The sequence below is a fragment of the Metopolophium dirhodum genome, chromosome 4 (assembly GCF_019925205.1).
Source record: "Metopolophium dirhodum isolate CAU chromosome 4, ASM1992520v1, whole genome shotgun sequence".
NCBI classification, from domain to species: domain Eukaryota; kingdom Metazoa; phylum Arthropoda; class Insecta; order Hemiptera; family Aphididae; genus Metopolophium; species Metopolophium dirhodum.
In genome coordinates this window covers 38,798,604-38,823,970 of record NC_083563.1, presented here as the reverse complement: position 1 = coordinate 38,823,970, position 25,367 = coordinate 38,798,604, and the positions used below count along the sequence as shown (strand labels likewise).

General features: G+C 28.0%; 1 protein-coding gene across 1 annotated transcript in view; it reads left to right on the top strand.

Annotated features, from left to right (window-relative positions):
• The window catches only part of LOC132942745 (calcium uniporter protein, mitochondrial), a 79,757-nt gene extending 54,780 nt beyond the window's left edge, over positions 1–24,977 (top strand). The window contains exons 3-6 of the mRNA XM_061011381.1: positions 432–721; positions 2,579–2,725; positions 14,834–15,037; positions 22,077–24,977. Coding sequence (XP_060867364.1) covers positions 432–721; positions 2,579–2,725; positions 14,834–15,037; positions 22,077–22,394 — 959 coding nt within the window. The 3' untranslated portion in view covers positions 22,395–24,977. The remainder of the gene's footprint in view (positions 1–431; positions 722–2,578; positions 2,726–14,833; positions 15,038–22,076) is intronic.
• Positions 24,978–25,367: the final 390 nt, after the last annotated feature.

The following is a 25,367-nucleotide window of genomic DNA, read 5'->3' as shown; positions in this document are numbered from 1 at the left end:
ATTACTTTGCGTTTAATAGATATGCGTTATACTACTGCTGTAATCGATTTTCATAAGGACCGCGCGTTCTTTCTATGTGGTAGCTATAATATAATATATATCTTGCAGAGTAAAGCCTTTTTATAGTCGGTGGTGCAAGTATAAAAAACAAACTACTGATTTGGTAATTTAATAGATTATAACACTAAGCTTTTTATTCCAATTCCACGTAAAGTGTATAGTTATTCCTTATAATTACGACTTACGAGGGCTTAAATATTTAAGATCCGTCTACTATTTATAATATATTAGCATACGAAATGGTGAAATTGCCAAATAGCGTGTTCAGTTTTTCGTTTTTTTGAGCGATTTTACTTAAAAACCCCATTTAAATTTAACGTGTCTACAAAACACACGTCCTATTATTTATAATTTATATTATATTTTTGCAGAAATCCATGTCGAGCTTAGACGAGGATTGCCCACGGTCACAGTTCCTTTGCCGTCCAGGCGCGAACTTTGTCAGTTTACCTTGCGGCCAGTGACGAACACGGTCGGAGACTTGACTAACATGTTGAAGACCGAGGACCCGGGTGTCGACCGCGTAGTTATATCCAGCTCAGAGGGTGTGCGTATCGCGTCTTCCAATACAATTGAATCGCTCATGGAAGATGACTTCCGGTTAACCATCAATGACCGAGAGTTCACGGTTAAAGTGCCACCGCACAAGAAGCTTACAAAGGTTTGTATGACCTAAAATCATACATTCACACAATAACTAATCTTGTGTAATTGGTTTACAATAAATCTAAAGAATTTATATATTATTTCAATATTGGTATTTTTAAAAATAATTTACTTATGTTTAGTTTTACAACAAGTTAATTAGGTAGTTAATTTTTAAATATTGTGTAGGGATTCTACATATTGATAGTTAAAAACGGCCAACTATCGCTAACCCCCAAAATAACATAATATTACCGGTGACACTAGTAACATAAAATTTACCAACATCATCGCTTTAAATAGTTTTTCTAGTCAGGTAGTAGGTATTTTTGTATTCAGCGATAATTGATGAATCGAGTTCGAAATTATTATCAAGATTTACAAAATTAGGTATCGTTATTAATTTTGTCCTAGACAGCTGAACGAGGGATACAACATTTGACCACATAATAATATTTTTAATTATATAGTGAATAGTGATGTATACTATAGGGTTACTAAATTTGGCATGATAATATTATTATTTTGCAGATTTATTATCAAACTATATTGTTGTATAATGAAACGTTTCGTTGTTCTTGATTTATTTTGAAACGTTTTAAAATTCAATGTGAACAAAACGTTTCGTATGATGGCAATGATAAAATTAATAATTAAATAATTCTTATAGAAACATTTTTATGTGGTTTACAACATTAGTCATATGGTTGGTATATGACGTTCAAATAAAGACGAAATAGAATAATTATATCGTAAAAACCTAATTGTTAGTTACGGCACTTGGTTAAAACTTAAAACACAGGAATATTATATAAAATTTAGTATTTCATGGAAATCTCATGTTCAACTTAAATGAAGTTTACGAGAGTTGTACTTTCAACCATCGATTTAAATGTTAACCGTTGCATAAACTTGTAATATCTCTTTTAACACTCGTCAACTCAGCTCACTTTTGTGTTTAAAAAAAAATTATACAATTTGAAGTATATAGGTACTTAAAATAAATTACCTTGTTTCTGGCACGTATATAAGTGAGGACCCCCCCCCCCCCCCCCTATCACCAATGAGAACAATTAGGGTTTTTGTAAAAATGTAGTGTTATTATAAATGTGTCAAACTAAAAATTATATTTTTATGTTAAAAAAACATTCTGAATATTTTATTTAAATGGAATAATATTATGAATACTATAAATAATAAGAGCTATATTTTTTAAAATAATATAACAAAAGTAAGATGTCTCAAAGGTATACATATTTTTTAAAAACAATGATGATACTTTTAATTTAATTTTAAGTATATTGCCCTGCTAGATGCTAAATGTAATAACTTGGTTATTTCTTTGATAAGCTAATAAAAGTTACTACCGTCAAACACGAAACGACGAAAAAATAAGTAGGTACCTTTATACATTATGTTCATTTAAATATTATAGGTAGGTTAGATTATTATAGATAGGTACCCATATAGTATTATATGCACATTTTGTTAGAATACCAGATAGTCTTACATTATCAGATTCACTTTGGTTTATGGGTTCATTTATTTGACCAACACATGGAAGTATAATGATAAATTTCGTGTTGCTCTTATTTCTAATTATGTGATGTATCAGATGTCGAATATGGTGTATAAAAACGTCTGTGATTTTAATTCTTTTTAGGTACCAAAATAATAGAAGATAATAAAGTAGATTTATAATTATTAATTAATTATTGTAATTACATGACACATAAATATTAGTAAATAATAATTATTTTATACGGTGTGCGAGTGACTGGTGTTGTGGTGTGAAACTATTAATTGTCGTGAATTTGAAATAAATATTTGTCAATATTATTATAGCTTTTATGCATGATATTTATTTTTATAGGAAGAAATGGAACGGCTTTCTGGCGTCAGGACTCTAGTCAGTCAGTTGTACGAATCACTGAACGTCGAAGAACATCAATTAAAAAAAGAAAGGGAGCTACTGGCTAAGATGGAAGACATAAAAGTCAAACTGGAACCCCTTGAAAAGGTATGATGCTATTTATCAATTAAAATAATTGACAAGATTTGAATTATATTTCCTTATTTATAATTATTGATTCTTGAAGTTTGAACATTTATAATATTGTTATAAAACGAATTACTTACATTTTATAATATAAGAACTAAATGTGACACTTGGAATATTTTAAATGGAATTTATGTGGTGCATTTTGAAACTGTGTGCTCGTGTGTATAATGTATATTAATGAAATGAATTTATATAGACTGGCAAATATACCTCTTATATATTTTTGATATTTGCAGCTCACCCCTATTTTTAACTCAATGATCACTCAATCACTATTTCCTGTGAAGAAATATTTATGCATTGTTTTCTTCATTCGTATATTATATATATTTATATTAGAGTCTAGATTGTAGATCACTTTTCTTTTAACCAACGTCAAAAATACATTAACTCATATCACGCAACATCAACCCTTAGCTTAGTTGTATATTTATTTTAGCTAGTAAACAATTAGCCTTAAGTGAGATTCATTAATATAATATTTAAATGAATCCCGGTTGGTAATTTCAGTAGTGACTCGAATCTCCATTTGATAGTGAATTATAAACATTAAATAAAATATACATGAGAAAAAAAGAATACAAGTAGAAATAAATATTTTAATACATAATAATATTGTGAATTATTACTATAAATATAATTGTATTAATACTTACCTAAACAAATATTCAATATGCAATACAATTTTAACATGTTAGAAATTCATAATTGTATCTGTTTTTAATTTCAAAATTGTATAATGCTTATAATTTATTAATTTGCTGTTTACCTTAATTGCCCTTAATTAGTAAACTATATACCTACTAGACACTCAGTAATCTATTCAGAGTTTATTTGATATAATAGAAACGAGTATTTTATCCAAATGTTTTGTATTATGAGTACAGTATATTTTATATATAGTTATGTTTATACATATAAACTGTATTACAGCTTTTAATAATATAGAAATTGTTTGGGTGGAAACGTGGTCAATATCTCATTTGGTTGAAACCAAAGTATTGGTGGAATAGAGTAAGGTACACTTTTTTTTGAAACAGGTATTGCAGGAAAAAAATATACACTTTTGGAAAAAACGGTTATTAACCGTGGAAACGATAATTTTAATTATTGGCGGAAACAGGTAATTCCCATTTCGGAGGAAAATCCGTGCAGATTAATTCGTATGCGAATTAACAAAACTATTTCAATTAATATATAATATATACTTATATATATATATATATATATATATATATATTTCTATAGCGTGTATACGTCATAATCCTCTTAAGTCGCTGAACGAACGGTTTGAATTTCACCGCCTTTGCCCTTCGTAATGCTAATATTATCTCAATTATAATTGTTAACGCACACCCTGTCGTTGGAGGATTTATTAAATTTAAATTCCGTTGCAGATTAATTTATCTATAATCTGTATATGCTGCGACAATATTTGATCATTTCGCATGCATAAATGCACGTCACATTATGAAATCAAATTAGGACACAATATAATAGAAAATCTATTCACTTGTAGAAAATATGTCAAAGACAAAACTTAATAATTATTAAATGTAACATTTATCATTTGTTTATGTTCCATGCGCGTATACCATTAAAAATGTATGTTTTTTTTCCGGAAGTTTTTTTCCCATCTGCGTTTAAAATCGATTTTCAGTCAAAAACAATACAAGTACGCTTGACTGTGTATAGTAACCACAGCTTTTAACCTCCTACCAATATTGAAGAAAAATTTGATATTTTATCTTCATTTGTCTCAATTGACATTTTAAAAGAATCTCTATGCACCGGATATGATTTGTCTTACTATAAAAATTATATCATATTTTAAACATAATTATCATACTTAAAACACTGTAAACTATTTTTTAAATGAATATAAATATGTACCTTATATTTAAATAATAACAATTAGTATTTTTTTTTGATTTTCTTAAGTTTAAAATAATTTATTCATTGATAAGATCTGTCATTTTATATCTCAATTGATATATCTTCTTGGACTCTGTACAAATTATTATTATACAATTATATGTATATAAAAAAATTCGATAGCAATTATTTAATTTTTATAATGATTGTTGTTTAGACTAAATTATTGTCTTAGAATTGATTAAAATATAATACTATGTAATGAAATATGGTTAATACGACTTAATATCAAATTAATATGTTCATACCATTTGGATAGCTTTTTATCTAAACCCTCTTAATACATATATTACTTATTAACCAAGCCATAGTTATAATACTATTTAAAAAAATAAAACATGAATCAGAAAAATAATAACATTAAGTATGAACTATGAATTTACCCTATTATTTATAATATCGATATAATATATGTTTATACTAACTACTAGTACCTACATTCAAAAAAATGTAAGTAAAATTAGTTTTATAATATTTTTTACTAAAAATATATATTCATAATAATATATCAAATGAAGTTGAAGTGTAATTAAAAATTTTAATATCTTAACACTAAGTAAAATTTATGATTCGGAGAAAATTAAAAAAAACGCAGGACAAAAGGTCATTGTGTAGCAGTTATATAAAAATAAACAATAAATTATGTCCAAATTATAATATTTTACTTAGTTGATAGGTACAAAGGTACCTTCTTCGCGTTCACTGTGCAGATATTATATTTATTTATTTTTTCGTCGAGATTCTTATTTATAAATATTAATATCAGTAAACTTAATTTAAAACAATTTATGTCACGTAGAAGATATTATTGGTAGATGCATGGAGTTAGGTAAATGTTAATCACCCCTGACCCCGCAACGATGTCGACAATTGAAGCTTATATACTTATCTTTTTTCAAATTAATTATAGCTTATTAGTTATTAGTTTTAAGATCTAAATGGTTTCCGTGCAGTGTTTAATTTAATAGCTATACTAGACAATTGACTTGAAAATGTTTTTCTTTTCTATCATCATATATTTTATAATCATTTATATTAATTTATGCTACCCCATTAAATATGTCTTTGAATAGGAATAAAATAATCATTAAAATTTTTATTTTTTTTATAGTTCTTGGCATAAAAATGCAGTGAATTTCAACTTTGAAGTTATAAAGAAATTTGTATATTAAAAATAATATTTGGCATTATATAAATAATTAAAGTCTAGTACCTATCACACGAAAAGTTTTTACTTATAAATTAAAATTAAAAAAAATTATGAATATCCCCTTTATATATGTATAATGTATATACATATAATATGAAAGCACATAATCATTATACATACCACTAAAATATATTTAAGTATTTGTTTTTTTATTCTGCAAAACTTTAACATTTAAATCTACTACTTAAGTAGTTATGTTTTACTTTTTGTTGATTTAAATCAACGATTTCTCTTCGGAAAATACTTAGTTATGATGCTTATGAAAGTGTATACATAATAGTATAATTTATTTATACATATATTATTATGTAAAATATATGAGTATTTCCCCATTGTGCAATATATGGCTTACATAAATATGCATAGATTTTGGATAAGCACGCTATTATATTTTTATGAATTTAATTGCAGATTTATTTAAAACAATTAATTCTTTGTGGCCTGGTGTGGCGTGATGTTTGGCTTCAGTCACAAACATGTTCTGAGTGCCAGCACTGGTCAGTGCCAATATAGTTCATGGATAGGTGATCATCCAGATTTTTGTGACAAATCCTTCCCACGCATACACGTGTTCTGAACCAACTGTAACATCCCTCCCCCTACAAACCCTAATAGACATAATTGCTGGTCAAAAGTAAAAAAAAAATAATTCTCTGTCTATACATAATAAAATTAATAGTTTATATGAACTAAATTAATATTTCAATATGTCTTAATATTTAGAAAATATAAATATAATACATTTTAGTAAATTGATGCAATATAATAATCACCCCGAACTTTAAGGTTAATTCGGTTGAACAGTCTTTAAACAACATTAAGCTTGTCTTTATTGAACACATATTGATTATGTATATTTTAAAAATAACGTCAAATAATATGTATTATATAAAATATAAATAAAAATGTCAACTATATGAGTAATATTTTTTTTAGGCTTATTATAAGCCGTTTCTTCCATTTCCTCCGCTTCCGCAATGCCTATCCATTTTTCTCTGTCTATGGCTATTTTATCCGCATCTCGTATTCCTTGATAATTTTATAAGTTCCTAGAAAAAGTTTAATTTTTTAAGTTTGATAAACTGTCTATGCTAAGAAAATGAGAAAGTATTATTATCTACTCATATCCAGGGTTGGGCAAGATACTAAAAAAAAGTATCATGATACATGCATTTAGTGTATCAAGATACAAGATACAAAATACATGCTACTTTTATATTTCCAATCGAATTTCATTAATTATAATATTTATAAAGTCATAATTATATTAAATAATAGAATAATTCAATAGATACTCATTATATATTTATAACTAATACATCACATATATAATATAAATACACCAAAATTAATAAATTACATGCAAATTACATCTTAATTTATACTTAAATATAGTTGCTTTATGTGTATAATAAAATTGGTTATGGCCTTTAACGAAAATTTCAGTTTAGTGCTTTTCTGTATGACTATTGACTGCGTGTAGATACGTATACCGTGTACGGGCATACGGGCATACGGGCACCTTAATTTAATCTCATGTTAATCAAATTATCTTAAATTTATAAGATTGCGTGGTACATTTTTTCGTTATCGCTAATTTCGGCTCGATTGCACCTGGATAAATTTTCGTAAAAATACAATACGCAACGAAATTACCTAATTTCAAAAATTGAAATGTTTTGGTACTATTCAGTACACATTTTTACAATAATAGTATCTTGTATCTTTTGGCAAAAAAAGATACTTGATACCAGTATAAAATGTATCATGATACATGATACTTGATACTTTAAAATTATGTATCATGATACAAGATACAAGATACAATTGTATCTTTGATACTGCCTAACCCGGATCATGCCTAATAAATGTTATAATGTATACGTTTTTATTGATTAGTTTATACCAATATAATTCGTTTAAAATATTTATCCTATTATTCTTTACATAAGTTTTTTACTAACAAAATAAGTATAATAATACTTTCATAAATAATTTATAAATAATCCTGTAAAAAATAAAAAAATGCACCTATACAAATTGTAATAACAATAAATAATTGTTGAAGTTAATTGGCACATATTGTGTTGAAAAATATTGATTAAAACGTTTCTATGTGGTGTTTTATTATACAAAAAAAGTAAAAAAAAACTGTCTAGTCATTAATTTGGAACTTTTGTGGATTTGAGTTTAAGATAGTTTTTAATTAAAGCCAATATACAATAATATATAAATAAAGGTAACGAAAAATCGCTAATAAATCATATTAAATTGTATTATATACAAGAAGACCGATGAAGGTTGTAAGTTAGTAACTATCATTACTTTTATTATTTTTATAATTTAAACTAACGTAGGTATGTTAGGAGATAGGAGATATCTCACGAATCCTGAAACTATACACCATAATATACTGTACGCAACTATACTTACTGCGGTGGCATAATGTGTGTAAGTCGTATATAATGTTACTATTTAGACTAAACGAGTGGAAAATGCTATTGTGCATGTCGTAAAATAAAATACAACACATAAAAATATCGACATTATAGATACTGTATTTGTAAACATCAGTGCGATACACTGAAATCAAAAGTATCGTAAACGTCCTATAAACCCTATATGAATGTATAATAATTTCCGAATGAAGAAGTGCGTGTAATGACCATAAATGTACACACACAATAATAGGTATTGCTATATTATTAAGAAAATGTTTTTGGTTTTCCTTATACCCTTACCCCGATCACCGCTCGTGTTCTACCTATTGTATTATTATACCAAATTGTATTTATTCGTTTTACTCAAAGTTCGTCCTCTTCGCGTGGTATGTGCACTATATTATTATATATATTTTGCTGTAACATCTTAAATGTACGCACTCACAATTCATCGCACCGCTATATAGTAATACTAGCCGTTACCAGCTGTAAGCTTACAACTTCTTTCTTTGAACATCCGTTCAATCATTCCTCGTATTAACTCTGCGTAACATACTTAAATTTATGTGGCACGTAGCTCTCTTGCTTTTTGGTGTGCGTGCAAACCGTCACGATCTCCTCATTCCTTATTCTCTGCTGCGTACACACCCACCAAATATGTCTAAAACTAAAAGGTTTACCGCCTTACCGGTACGGCGGTACACCGAAATGTTTCAGAAAACGTATATGCGTAATGGACAGCTATCTTTTAGATTTAAATAATATATTATAATGTCCAACTTTTGACGACGATCATCCAACTTATATGATTGTCCTCAACTCATAAGAGTATAGGTATTCGTATTATTATATTATTATGATGTATATAACATTCCATTGGGAATCAACTCATTTTATAGTGATTCTAATAGTTGCGGTGAGTCATATTCATAATAATATTACCTATATATTATATATGAAATTTTTTGACATATGAATTTCATATTATTTATACTGTAATTTATAGTTAGAATCTCTTTACAATAAAAAAAAAGTTTATATCATATGTTACATCATTTATATTTAAAATACGAGAAGACTAAATGTTTATAGAAATTTTATAGTTGTTCACTATCTATGTATTGAAAATTAATGATTTGTTGTTATACCAAAAGAACGATGGTTTTTAAATTTTTTGTACAATAACTTTATCAGATTTATTCAAACTGATTAATACTGTCATTATTTATGAATTACCTATAATTATTACTATTGTCATTATAATTAATATATTATATTGTATATTTATATTTTATATGTATATTGCAGAATAGAAACTATAAATATTTAAAAATATTTATTTATGTTGAAATGGATACCATTTCCCTGTTATATTTTTATATCATCATATTCATCTCTATACTTTATTTTTCAAATCAAATTTTAATTAGTTATTTATCAATTATACGGAATAATAATAATAATTCTAATGTTGTTAACTTTTAATCGTGTCTTTGACATTTTAAAAATAATTTTGAATTTGCTATCATGACGTATTTAGAGATAATAGATATGTATGAAATGGTATATAATCATGAAATATAATATGGGAATTTATTTATATATATATGTTCGTTTAATGTTATTGTCATGCAACTTTCCACCTAACAATTGTTTTTAAATGAGTTTAGGAAGTCACTTAATTCACCAAATACAGTTGTAGTATATGTATAATCCATTTTAATCAAAGTTATTGTTAACCTGTTTTAATTTGGCAAAATAATATTGATTTACTATCGTCATACAAGCTGCAGTAGGTACGATTAAATATAGTATGATGCATAGTAGGTACCTACATATTTTTTTACTTTCGTATTATCCAAAGCTAGGTATTTATAAATAATAAAAAATTATATACTGTATAGGTACCTACTGTTTACTGTATTATACTAATTGGATTAAAAACAATATGCGGTGCGGTGTGTTTAGCTTCAAAATAAAAATGATTAAACATAAACATTTCCTATTTTGAAGTTCAAGTTTATAAACTATAAGTAATTTGTTTGTAAATAATAGTTATCAAGATAAAAGTGTTTGCCTTATTTAACATATTTATATTTTTTTATATTTTGTTTGTAAAAACAACAAACTTGGAATTTAGTTCTTAGTTTTATTTTTCATTCTAAAAAAAAACTTGTTTACTTAAAAGACAGATTAAAACTTTTACCGTAAAAGTCAAAAGACGAATATTTGAAAGTACAAAATTATAAACCCAACATTTATATTTGAATAATCATATAATATGTATAATATATAAATTTAAACATCAAAGGCCTGATTCTAAAAATTATAATTACGCATTTTATCAATGTTGTTATACTTCTTATATACCTAAGTTGGTATTTTCAAATATAAAAAACTATAGACTATAGATAATGATTTAAATATTAATTTCTGAAGTTGAGTTGTGTTTTAATAAAACTGTTAGCCGTAAGGTACCTATATGAATATATGATTGTATAAATGATTTTAATTTTTTTTTTCATTAAATAGGTACATTAAATAACTTAATACGAATGTGTATTAGGTATAACTATTTTTAAGCATATTATTAAGGCCCGGATTTCAATGATTTTTTTTTCGTGCTCTGGAACCATGTAATTAAATTACATAATTCTATTCATGTAATAAATACTTATAAAAAGTGAAACTTTTATTTAGGTAGTATTTTTTTTTTGCACTTTTCACGGTTTTTCGATTATTAGAGAATATTTGGCATTAATATTTATTATATATATTTAATAATTTGTTATATTTTACTTTTTGTGAATATTTATACATTTTTCTAGTTTGTAGTGTAAAATTAGGTAATTAAAAATAATATCTCATGGAATTTTGTTATGTTTAAATGCAATGCTCACTATTTAACAAGTATAAAATATTTGAACGTAGAATTTAACATACCAGTAGGTAGTAAAATATATAATTCATTTTATATTTTAGTATTTTTAGGATGAATAATATACAGTTGTAGCCTGTAATATAACGTTGTTAGCCAATACAAATCATAGTCAATGTGCGATGAGTCATTTATAATTTTTTCAATAAAATAATTAAATTTCTTTAAACATTAAAATATTTATTAAAAAAGATTTTTCGTAATGAAATTTAAATTTAAAAAAAACATTTTTGGGGGTTATTTTTGCAAAATTGCATTTCGCCTAATTTTTAATGAATTTGTTTGATAGTTTCTATATTTTAGGTCATTTAAATCCGGGCTGTACGCTTAATACAACATATTAAGTAATACTATTGTATCTCGATATGAAAATAATAAGTTAACTGCACATTCAATTTATTTAAAAAAATTCAATCTTCAATTTCGATTTATACCTACATTAAAGTTGTTTTAATTTTATTAATGGTTTAAATGTCTGTTAAAAATGTATATTTACTTTATATATATTTTTTTAAGATAAGATCTGACTTAGCCATAAACATTATTCTGGAAAACCCAATTAAAATTTTTTTATTATTCATAAAGAAATTAGGTATGTGTAATAATTTTCAAATTACTAAATTAGTAATAAATCCGCACGCAGGCGTAGATTAAAAATAATAAAATTTCACTATGAAAAATTAATCGTGGATAATGATTAGGTACATTGTTAATCATTGTGCATACATGATTAATCTCACTAATTAATTTTTTCATAGTGAAATATTTTTATTTATTTTTTTATTAATTAACCCGCAGCAACTTAGGCCATTGGATGGTTTTTTTTTAACTGTGTGGGAGGGTGCTGTAGGTTTAAACACGTTTTACACAGTTTGGCAGATTTTTTAGTGGGCACCCGTAGGTATCGGCCATGCCCGCGGCCGAGGTTTTGAACCGGCATCGGTGCGCGTCGCCTTAGTCCGCTCGGCCACTCCGTCCCCCGAAATATTATTTATCAATAGTGCATCATCTTATTCCCTAAGTAATGACAAATGCAATAAGTGTATATTTAATGAAATTCATAAGTATGTATTTAGTTATAGATATATAATCAATTTAAACTGCAATCATCGGTTAATCGAAAAATGTTATTGTTTTGCCCAACACTGGGTTTAACCCATATCTTTATAAGCAATACCTGTACTTAATATTTGACATTAAAGATATATTGAGTACCTTTACCTTATCACCTAAATGTATGGTTTTGTTTTTATTTTACTACCATCACAATATTAACAAAGAGTATTAATTATACTGTGCGTAATGAAATAACTTATCAGTGCTATCAAGCCACGGAGTATTATAAATGGATTTCTCTATTCGTGTTATACCTCAATAATTATAAACAAGTGCTAAAATAATTATTGTAAAAACCAATTTACCGATTATATTTTATATTCAATAAAAATACATATGTATAGAAAAAAAAATTTTTACGAGTAACTCGAAGAAGGACAATCGCCGTGTAAATGAACGTACCTACTATGTACCTACTTAAGAGTTTCAATTACACTATTTTCAACACAGCTGTGCACATAATATATATAGTAATAATTTGCTAACTCAAACTTTATTCAAATCAAGCTGCTTCACAGGTTATGCAGGACAGTACCAGCATACTTAAAATTTAACACGCTAGAAATGTGCATCACAAATAAACAAACAGTACGTGCGAATGCGTACTAAATAAATTCAATGGGTTAACTTATTATTTTTACTAATTAAATTGTATATAAAGGTACCAATAACAAATGCAAATAATCGTAACCACTAACCATCTAATTAGAGTATTTGTATATGCAATAAATTAACTTTTACCAATTTTTTTATTCTGAAAATTGGGCGTTTTGAATATATCATACCTAATGCCTAAAAACATATGCCTTAAAGGTAAAAACATCAATACTGCAACCATAATAGTATTATATATAATATTTTTTTCGTCAAATAATATTTATGTATTATTATTATTCATTCGATTTTTTTTATAACCGGCAGTCGACGAAGAGGAAACGTATATATAGTGTCTCGTGGTGTATCTTCTATATAAATATGCCATTGAGTTTGATTCAAAATTGAATTAAGTGTAGAGATTTCAATCATCCATATGCGTGCTATGAAAACGATCAATATGCGATGTATTATATTGTACACAACAATAGTCAATAAGTAAAATAAAGTTTATCAAAGCCGAACAGTTTCATTGAATACAATATTTCTGAGAGTTTTGTACGTAGATGAAATTTTTCAATCGCTATGATTCCTTTTCAGAATAAAAAAAACCTTTGGGAATCCTAAAAAGTAAATATTATAAAAACTTTCATTTTTATTTATTGTTATTGACTTTTAAAGAAAACATGCGATGTGTTTGTATGTACCAACAATGAATTATATACGATTACAATAATAACACATATAATACATTAATACTATATGGTATATACCTGCCTATTATTATGATTGTAGAACCGTGGACTTGCTTTTTAAAATACTTTTATCTACTAAAATATTAAAATTTAATGTATTTTTTTAAATAAATGGTTTCTGCAGTGTATAATCTATATAGGATATAGAAGTAGGTACAACCGGTACAAGGTATAACTATACAAAGTTTCGTTTTTGAATGGAACATTAATTATTGTCAAAATTATGTTAAAAGTAATAATAGTACGCGTCATAAATTTAGTGTTTACCTTTTTATATTGTCTGTATATTATATTTAACGAGTTATTATTATTGTATAATATATTATGACAGTGTTTCTCAACCTGTGGTACCACTTGTGGTACGTGGAAAGTTCGTAGGTTGTATACGCTTAGAAAATCTCCATTTATAAAATAATGGAATGGATCATTATCTAAAATGAATATTCTATGATTTTTATGATATTAGTAATAATATAAATAACAATTGTACATAAATATTTAATTTTTTTTGAATATTAAATGCTTATATACTATCACAATTTTGTAGTTCCTAACAAAATAAATTTGCATGTAAAATAACGTATTTATTTTTTATAAGCAATAAAACGTTATTTGGTTAAGTGGTACAGGAAAATTATCAAACTGTGAAGGTGGTACACTGGTACGTGGATATAAAAAGGCAGAGAACCGCTGTATTGTGATGTATCACACCGAAAATTAACGAAATAAATGTTTCGTGCTTAGTTTCCAGATTATTATTTCATAACTAAAATTACACTAAAATAAAAACATTTTTATTCGGTCTATGGTATAGGTACCATACATATTTATATTAAAACCTATATTTACTGCAGTGTGGGTCACAGTGTTCTCTAATTTTTCCTATAAGATTATAATACAAGAATACAAAAAAACACGGGTGCCTTACTCTGTATAATGAAATATAATAAATATTAATAAACCTACCTAATCATTGCTGTCTGTTGCAGTATTTTTACGAATCTCTTTTTTAAAAGACTCATTTCAACATTAACAGTGTGCATATGTAATATATATATATACATATTTATGTTTCAGAAAAGGCAATCCATCGACTTGGTAGCGAGTAGACAAACATCGGTGCTTACATGGGTTGGTCTGGGACTTATGTCAGTGCAGTTTGGCATATTGGCTCGACTTACTTGGTGGGAATATTCGTGGGACATAATGGAGCCGGTCACATACTTCGTCACTTACGGCACCGCCATGGCCGTATATGCTTACTATGTACTCACCAAACAGGTATAATCAACTCGTTTTATTATGTATAGCTAATCAATAATTATATATTTAAGTGTATAATTTTTAATCACAATAATTATTGTGATATGAAACTATTAAAACATATTTTCTTAAACCATTATCATGTACCTATTTTCATTTTTTCAATTATACGATTTAGGTAATAGACATAATGTTATAGAAATAATATTATAGCTGGTGCCTGGTATAAATGTTTAATACAATTTAACTTGAATTACGTTATTGGTGGATAACGCGTAATATGCGAGCAATAATATAATATTTACCTACCCATATTGGGAAATTGTTGAGTTGTGCACTTGTGTCTGTATAGATGAGAAGTGGGAAATTCGAGGAATTTTGGAAGCATGACATTAATAATGTGACCCGGAATTATGAGATTAATGTTTGGAATGATGATAATATTCGGCCGTGTTCCTTTTTGATAATGGGGATATTATGGGTTAGGTATATCATCACTAACAATAATTGTTCGTCCGAAATTCAGGGACAGTAAAGTTTTCATTGAGAAGGATTTGGACATGGCCATGTGTTATCGACGTTTGTTCTTTGAAAAACAAAAACCATCCAGCATAATATTTATTCGTGTTTTATTGTTAATAGTACACTTAAAAGGTTTTGTTTGAAACAAAGTTACTAAAGAAAATAGTATTGTCAAATTGTACAATTTTCTTTAAAGAAAAACTATTAATATTTTGTGAACAATTATTATACTATTTTTATATTTTGTCGTTTCTAATATTCGAGCAACCGCATATTGTTTTAATTGTATACCTCATAAATTTAGTATCTACAAATTAGACCAAATGTATTTTAGATAAACACAATACGTAGGTATTGATTTTACAATGTTTGTTTGTTTTTATTTTTTTTTAATACAAGGCTCCTGATATAATTTTAAACTAGCAGTTGAAATATATTAACAATGCATAGGCACAATTTTTTTTATTATCATTTAAGTTCAAATTTTGACAAAATTTATCAAATTTAAAATTTAAAATGATTTTCTAGATAAAAATGTATAAAAAGTTCAACTTTTATAGCTAAGGATTGAACATTTAAAACAAGGTTCCACGTAAGTAGGTTATTCTGTTTTTTTTATAGTTATTTCATATTCAAACTTGAACGAAATTAGATACTTATAAATGAAGAAGAACGATTTTGTTTTTGTGTTATATTTTTAAAATATTATTCGTGGGTAATTGAAATTTCTAAAGTATATTATTATATACTAATATGATTTTAATTAAATTACCGGCTATCGTAATATAAAATATTATAATATTAAGTTGAGCGGAAATCAACAATAATTTTTTATGAACGTTAAATTTTTTCGACATAGGATTTTCAGACGTACATTTTATTAAGGGGCCTCACTACCACGAATTTTGTTGTCAAAAACTACTGTTTCTAATTCCAACGATACGTGTCAACAATTATCACGATTTTCATTCTGAAAAAATATTTGGATTGTCCGTAATATATACAAGAGAACGATCGAGCCATTTTTATAATTTAAATTGCAATAAAAATTGTAAAAAATTCAGAATTTCCAACTTAAATATTTAATTAATTAAATACAATTTTAAAAATGTGCTTCGATCGATCTCTTGTATATGTTGTGGAAAAAAAGAATATTTTTTCAAAATGCAAATCGAGGTAATCGTTGTGACGTATTATTGGAACTAGAATCGTATAATTGAATGCAAAGTAAACATTTTTTCATGATCACAATATTATTAAATACCGACACGTGTGTGCGAGTGCGTGCAAGAGTTTTCCGTACCGATATAATTGACCCGCATGGACGTCACACACACTAATAATCATTTACGACTGACACCTAGATCTCGGATGGCGACGACGAGATTAGAAATTGCCTAAATGATTCTCCTTAAATCAATGCCATAGCGAGGCCCTTTAAGAGGATGTCAGCGCACTATTTGTTTTCTCTCTCTAGCCCACGCACTTGACTTATATTTAATTTAAATGCGTAAATTAAATTCATGATAGTGTAACAAAAATAGATCAAAATTTCAAATTTCAAATAAATAGATAAGGCTCAAAATGAATCAAAATATTTTGAAAATCTATGCATTATTTTGTACAGAACATGACAAAATAAAGATTTGGTGAAAATTTCAAGTATCTATGGTTATTTGTTTTTAAATGACAACAAATTAAGAGGATGTCAGCGCACTATTTGTTTTCTCTCTCTGACCCACGCGCAACATAGACAAAATGCATTTGCGTAGAATCGTTTTTCTATGTTTTTAAGTAATCTTAGAGTAAAATCACTCATTATAAAAAGGATAGATAATAATATTTTTGAGGAAATGACATATCGATTTCTCTAAGTATTGTTTCAAGACAATTTAAACATAATTTAAATTTACAACTCTTTTTTGTTTATTTTGAAAGTCAAATAACAATAAGATATAAAATCGATATGTCATTTCCTCAAAAATATTATTATCTATCCTTTTTATAATGAGTGATTTTACTGACTTTGTTGTCATTTAAAAACAAATAACCATAGATACTTGAAATTTTCACCAAATCTTTATTTTGTCATGTTCTGTACAAAATAATGCATAGATTTTCAAAATATTTTGATTCATTTTGAGCCTTATCTATTTATTTGAAATTTGAAATTTTGATCTATTTTTGTTACACTATCATGAATTTTATTTACGCATTTTGTATAACTACGTTCCTATACATATTATGTACATATTATTGTATTTACATATATTAATAAAGTAACTGTTTTATATTTTATACGTTTTGTACTATAATATTATATTATACTTTACAGTTTTCAAAGTTATATTGTATTACCGTTAAATCCAATTGTCATCGTATTCTACTAACTTCGATGAATATATGTTTATTCCAGTAAATACACTCTGAATCGTTTTTCGTACACAATGATATTATATAATCGAATTCAAATTGAACACATCCATTACAATTTACTGTAACTCTTTCTGGACCTTCTAGATACCTACTGTACAGCAGGGCGTTCCACACTTTTTTTTAACATAATTCGGTGGAAGTTTTACCATTTTTACTATTTACGTTATGATAAAAATGGTTTGATTTAATTTACAGTAATTATACATTAATCATTAATTCACTTTATTGTGATAAAGGCATTGCATCATTATGGCAACAAATCTTATGTTCGTATTTCATTACAATATATTTTATATTTATTCGTGTTTTACTTAAATTTATATGTATTCGAGTTTTAAACATTCTTCTGACAAAGGGGCATATGATAAACAAACACAAAATTATCACAAAATTTTGCACGAATTCGTATCGTTTTGCACGATCAAATATAGTACTTAATATTTTCAGACCAAAATGCATTTGTTATCTTATACAGAACAATGAACATCAAAGTATAAATTTTGCTTCATGTTCCGCAACAATTGTTCCTCTTGTAGTTTAACGACTTCAAACTAAAAAAGGACAAAACCCTATCCATATTTTCATCATTATATTATAGAAATTTTGCGAGGGTATTACATTGTATACTTTAATATAATGGCTTAATATTGTCACCATATTCTCTAAAAAAATGTCCATATTGTATTTTTTTAATTAAAATAATATGATAATTTAATATCTGTATTTTTTACTTCCACCCGAATAATGTATAGTTAATTTTAATTTTGTCCTTTATCATCAATTTTTAATTAACAAATACATTTTAGATTACTTGGGCTGCAGCTTAGATTTTTAGGTCAAACTCGTAAAATACGTTGATTGATTTAGTGATTATTTTTTTTTAAAAAAATTGCTATTTGATTAATATTAAAGTAACGAGTTACAAAAGCTTAATTATTTTATCGTACACATAATACATATACAATATGTTTATATTATTTTTTTATTGAATCTAAAATATTTTTTTTATATACATTATCTGATTTAACTAGTGTTGGTTTATTTTTTAAGACTTTTACATAATAACTTATAATATTACCATTGGGACGTCTCCTCCTCACCTTTCGCTCGTATCAAACAGTGGTGTTGTTCTGTTTATATTAACGAGGTCTTGGAGACTCGACCTCAGTGTGTGATATTATTACTAGGGATCAGGGTTACCTTATGCGAAGCAAAGTACTCAACGTATATATATATACATGTATCTGTTATTAAATATGAATGTATTATTATTACTACAACATCGAATCTTATAATATATCGAACATCAAATAATATTAGATATACTTATAAATTATAATTGAGGGTTACCGATCGGGCCATGGTGTGTCGTGGGTGCCGATATCCAATGTGGGTTGAGCTGATCGTCCGCGGGTCCTATTCAGGTCGTTGTCACCCATTGACTTCCACTATCGACCATCCACCATGACTCTTAATTCTCGACTGTAAAACTATCGACTGCCAGGAGTCCCGGTCGGTTATTAACACGACGCGTGCTAAACACCGCGTCAGCATATTATACATATATTGCATACATATATTATACACATTTGCCATTACTAACACTCAGCATATTAGCCGTGATCAACGTAGGGAGTAACGTACGATGTCGATGACGACAATCGTTACACGTACCACTTGTCCATTTAAATCTGGACCCCAGATTTGGGAAGTCAAGCAACGGTAGCTGTGTTAGTGGTAGGTAGTGTTGTATTTTCCGATATCATGTTCATTGTTCATCCTGCAGTAGCAAATAATAACGGTACTCCAACCTCCTCCGACTGTATTTTCTTGCTGGACTGCAAATCATGAATTTAGTAGGTACACAAACACCAAGCCACCAAGGCAATGGCCATGCGACAATCGTTACACCGTGATAACATTTTTGTGCAGAGTTTATTTTATTCTTATAGCAATGATTAATTTTGTCCTAGTACAATTACAGGCAGGGACCCTCGAGTACAGTAGATAATAATAATTCCTTTGCTAAAACGTAAATAATGTTTTTGTACAAGGTATTATATTATATATTATGTCTAATTAATATGACCTTTAATACTTGTTTCATCGCCGGTGAATAATATTTTGGTACACGTTCACGTGACCTACTTATGTATAGAGTCGTGGCGCTTATTTAAGTCTATTATAGTCAAATATAAGTTTAAGTTTTGGTTGAAAATTAATAAAAAAATAAATAAATAAATACTTAAATAAGGTAATAATTCCACCAAAACATTTGTTTGGACAGTGGTATATATAGTCAACGGGGAGGAAAAATGAAAAAAAAAACAATTACGACCGTTATTAAATTTGTAATTTATTGTTTTCTTTCACCGTACCTATATGTTTATAATATATTATATATTATTATATAAAATGATACTGTACGTGCTAAGGCTGCAGTGGGCCAGAATGTCTAACGTCGCGCCCGCGCGTATATATATATATATTATAGTAGTTACATATTTCATAGGTAATTTACCGGGTTGTCGGAGAAATGAAATTTAACGTTGACAGCAGAAGGTGTCCGTAAATAATATTGTAGGGCACTTACTGCGGTGGGCACTCGGGTATTATATTTCCGATTACATTTTTTACATCCCCTAATATAATACGAAACGCGGATCGCGAAGCGAACTCGCCCGGCCCCACCCCGCTCTACCCGTGTTTAACTCCGGTGGCGCTGCGCTTGATTTATTTCTGCAGAGCCATGATGGGAGGGCTCATTCCGTTCGTGTAATTCTAGAGTTTCGCGTAATTTCGTTTTTGGAAACGAATGAGTCCGTAATGCTCAATATTATGCTCTCGAGTCGTGCAGGACGACTACAAATTTATTAGCGGACCCGTTCGGACGTCGAAAGCATCTCCCGGTTAGGAGCTTTATCGCTGGACATCGGCATATCGTACAATAAGGTCTATGCGTATATTATATACGCTGCATATTGTATTATATTACGCTAATGCAGCAATAAATATATTTAGTGTTCGGGGACCCCGCCTTGACGATGGTCATTTGCGACGGCTGCAGCAGTGACCCAAAAGGCCACTATATAGGTATTATATCGTGAGTTCCGATCGTTATCAAAACAGCAGACGGGGTGAAAGCTTACATTTATGAAAAATCGAATATAATACTATAGTATAATAGGAGGTACCTACATATTATAATAGTTTAATATTTCTCTTTGTACAAACGAAGAAAACATGACGCGGTGCGTGTTCAACGGCCGCGATATTTAGGGTGTCGTGTGACGAACATATCTGTGTTCGCAATAGATATATAATAATATACTAAGTACCTAATAGAATGCGCAATCGCTATTTTTTGTATAATTACTTGCACAACATTATTTTATTATAAGCGTGTACCGACTACCTGCACTCTGCAGTGTATAATTCGATGGTACATGACACACGACACACGTGTCAAGTAGCTACGTAATAACTATGAACTTTTCAAGTACCTTGTTTGACATTTTATATGAGAATACAAAGATAATATTAAACGGGAAGTTACTGATGGTTTGACCTCACCCATTTTTGCTCACTTGATTTTTTTATAATCTATAGAATCGGGTCTCCTATGATTACAATAAAAAAATAAGCAGAAGTGTAGATTGGATCGTGGTATGTGTGGGGGGGAGTCTACTAAATTAAAAAATAATCAACTAATTTTAGAACGTCTGCCTCCAACACCAAATTATTCTAGATTATTTAAAGATGTTACAAAAAAATCGGCAGACATAAATTTGGAACCAAAAATAAAAAAACATATTTCCATTAAACTCGCTGATGAATTTTATAAGCTTTTATCTATAGAATTATATTATTTTAATTTTAGAAACCCCCAAATCCTTAATCCTTCTCAAAACAATTTAATAATATTAAAATATATTTAAAAAAAATTGTTGAAATTCTTGTGAATCAAATACAATAAAATAAAATTGCTTGCGTGATCTAAACCATTAATCAATTCACTGCACACCTGCAGCTAACCTAAGCAAGTGTATATTTTTATATTATTATTCTTGTAATAACCACGACCATGCACGTTTCGCAGGAGTACTTGATGCCGGACGTTCGCGATCGCCAGTATCTGATCACCGTGCATAAGAAGGCCAGGAAGTCCGGTCTGGACTTGCACACGTACAACCTGCTCAAGGACAAAATGGCGGGTGTGCAGACCGATCTGGCCCGGCTCAAGGACCCGCTTGTCCCGCCGCACAGGGCCCAAGTCCTGTACGACCCGCTGGCCGACTGTAACGCCACGGGAATGGAACCCACAGGACTCTGGTCCGGACTCCGAGCCCGGGTCAAGTCATTGATGGATGAGACAAAAGGCGGAAGCGGAAAACGGACCACCAATAACAGCATTTGAGAACACGCGCAGTATTATGCATAATAAATAATAATTTTAATTTTATGTCTTCTTTTTACGATAATTTTTTTTCTGTTTTTTCGTTTTAGACTTATTCGTTTACGTCGTATAAAAATTGGTGCTAAACATATAATGCCGGTTTTATTCTCGTTGTCGTTTTTCGTCTTTCGTAAATATTTCTTAGATGACTTAATCTCGACACAGGGTTAGAGTATTATAACTTCACGCACACAAAAAATATCATTATACTTTATAGGATAATATAGGAGGTAATAGGTATATAGGTATATCCGCTCTTTAAAATACAACATCTGCATTCTGCAGTATATCTGTACGCTTTTTTTGAGACTTTTTAATACGTAAAAATGAAAAAAAAAATTCTAAACATGCTATATCTGTTTTGTAGGTATTCGAATTTTCTTTTTGTAATAATAATTGTCTATTATATATATATATTTATTACATTTTTTATGTTCTTATACATACATATAACATATTATCATATTATTATTGTTATTATTGTTATCGTATAGAACGAGAATGAAAATCTCGTACTACACCACAGTCTTGCTCTCGTGGGTGGAACCATCTCTCCGTCACACATACACACACACACACACACATACACACACATACACGCACGCGCCTGCGCATGCATACATACATACATACATACATACATACATACATACATACACAAAACACACGCGCACTTGTTGATTGATTGGATCAAGAACAATCATAACCGTTTTTTTTAAAAACTTTTTTCACTTTGGGTTAGGATCAGGGTCGTTTTAATAAATATATATATGTTGATAAATAATGTTATAATAATATAATAATTAATATTTTATTATTATATATATGTACGCGTCGACGACTGATCTTATTGTATATTCGTCGTCGCTGGATTCGGTTAACGGAAGTTGAGTGCTCATATATATTAATATATAATATTATACAACGGCAATGATACATAAGAAGTAACATAACAATCCTTGTTTTAATGTTGTGATAACGGAGCCAATATTTTATTATAAATTAATTAAAAGTTGTATAATTATTACTCTTTTTTTTTGATTCGCCATATATAGCATTTTATTTCGATTAAAGCTCAATGTAATTAGTGTTAACTATTTTTAAATTTATCTCTTTCTCTCGCTCTTTATTATCTCACTATTCTTATAGTATTAAAACATATTATATTCGTTAACTTTTATAATAAATTGTCTTTAATGACTCTCGACGCCATCATAATGTATATTATTTATATAAGGTAGAGTGTAGGTACTTATAAATACTGTAACTCGTGTTTAGTCGAATATTTATACCTATAGGTAATCAACGAACTTTTTTTTATCAAAGTCGTCGTCGTGCGATGTTTAGGTCTTAGCATCAATCTATTTTTTTTTTCAAATCTATTTCAAATCTATTCATAAACATGTATTTTTTTTTAAATTATTTATTTCTATATATTATACCTATTGTACGATTATTTCTCTTAAATAATTATCGTTTACGTTTAAATGTATTAACAAAATCCTGTAAGTAGGTATACTAGTAACATGCGTTGTACAAAACAATATTGTTATTAATTTTTACTTTAATATTGTACTAATACCTACGTTTGTATGATTTGTTTTTATTTAATATTAAGTATTCCCTAAAAATCATTATTGTTAAGATTATTATACCTGTAAGAAGTTAATTTAATCAAATGTATGATGTTTTGTTGTATTGTATCGTTTACATTTTTAATTTCAATATTATGTACTTTAAGATAACGTATTTATTTTAGTTGGCTTGTTAATCAAACGCTGAGAGGATACCATAATGTAAACAATTTTAATATATCATGTGCCCATGTCCTAGTTATTCATTATAAATAGAAACAATTAAAAAAAAAATTGAACAAAAATATACTCTCGGTATATTATACAACTTTTCAATCATTATAACAAAAAGTAATATTGATTTTCTTTTAATAGTACCGATTATTGTGAATAAGTATTGTTGTTTTTTCGGAAAAGTGCATATTATTGTAAAAAATTGTATTTTAAAAAATGTATTTACTCATTATTAAATAAAATAATACCATTAGATGGGTACGTACCTATGTCATATATATTAGTAGGCAGGTACATGGTATCAAATTTTTTTTTTTTTTATGTCTACTACTTTTAAAGTTTATTACAAGACTTGAATACAAATTATTGTATACATTATGCCAATAAAGTAAGAGTCACGCGTGGACAACCTCTTGGCTCTTAACACTATTGAATGTATAGGCACTTTATTATAACGGTAAAATGTTTTTTTGCGTTTGACGATGCATAATAATTTAATTTAATTTTAATTGTTAAATATATATGTTATGCAATTACACACCCAACGTCAAATACATCGGACGCGTTCCTGAAACATACTGTATTCATGCATTGTACAAGATTGATAATTATTGTTTAACATTTTCGTATACCTATACATACTAACGTATACCAGCATTTTCTCGTTTATCATTGTTTTTAATAGCAAATCCCTTTTTAATAATTTAATGTATTAAAAAAAAGTTTTATTGTGTTATTTCAGTGGTATTTTTTTATTATTATTGTTAAATCAACAATATTATTGTTACTTATAAGTAAAGCCATTGTAGATATCTTTAAAAAAAATACCTCCAACGTCAAATTATGATGAAATGACGATCTATTAATCGCAATGCGATTGGTGATGCAGTCAGAGAAGGGTCACAATTCCAGAAAGTCTCGACCCTTCGGCCACCAGACTGAAATCGCCCGTAAATTAGTACATATTTGTTTAAATTCAAATTCCTATGACTTTGCATTTGTGAAGCCATTAAAATATCCATAATATATTAATAAAATTAGAATTATCGCTGCGATTTAAAATGGAACTCCCGGATATGCGTGGCACTGATGGCTGATGGGGTTTTTTATGATTTATAAATGATAT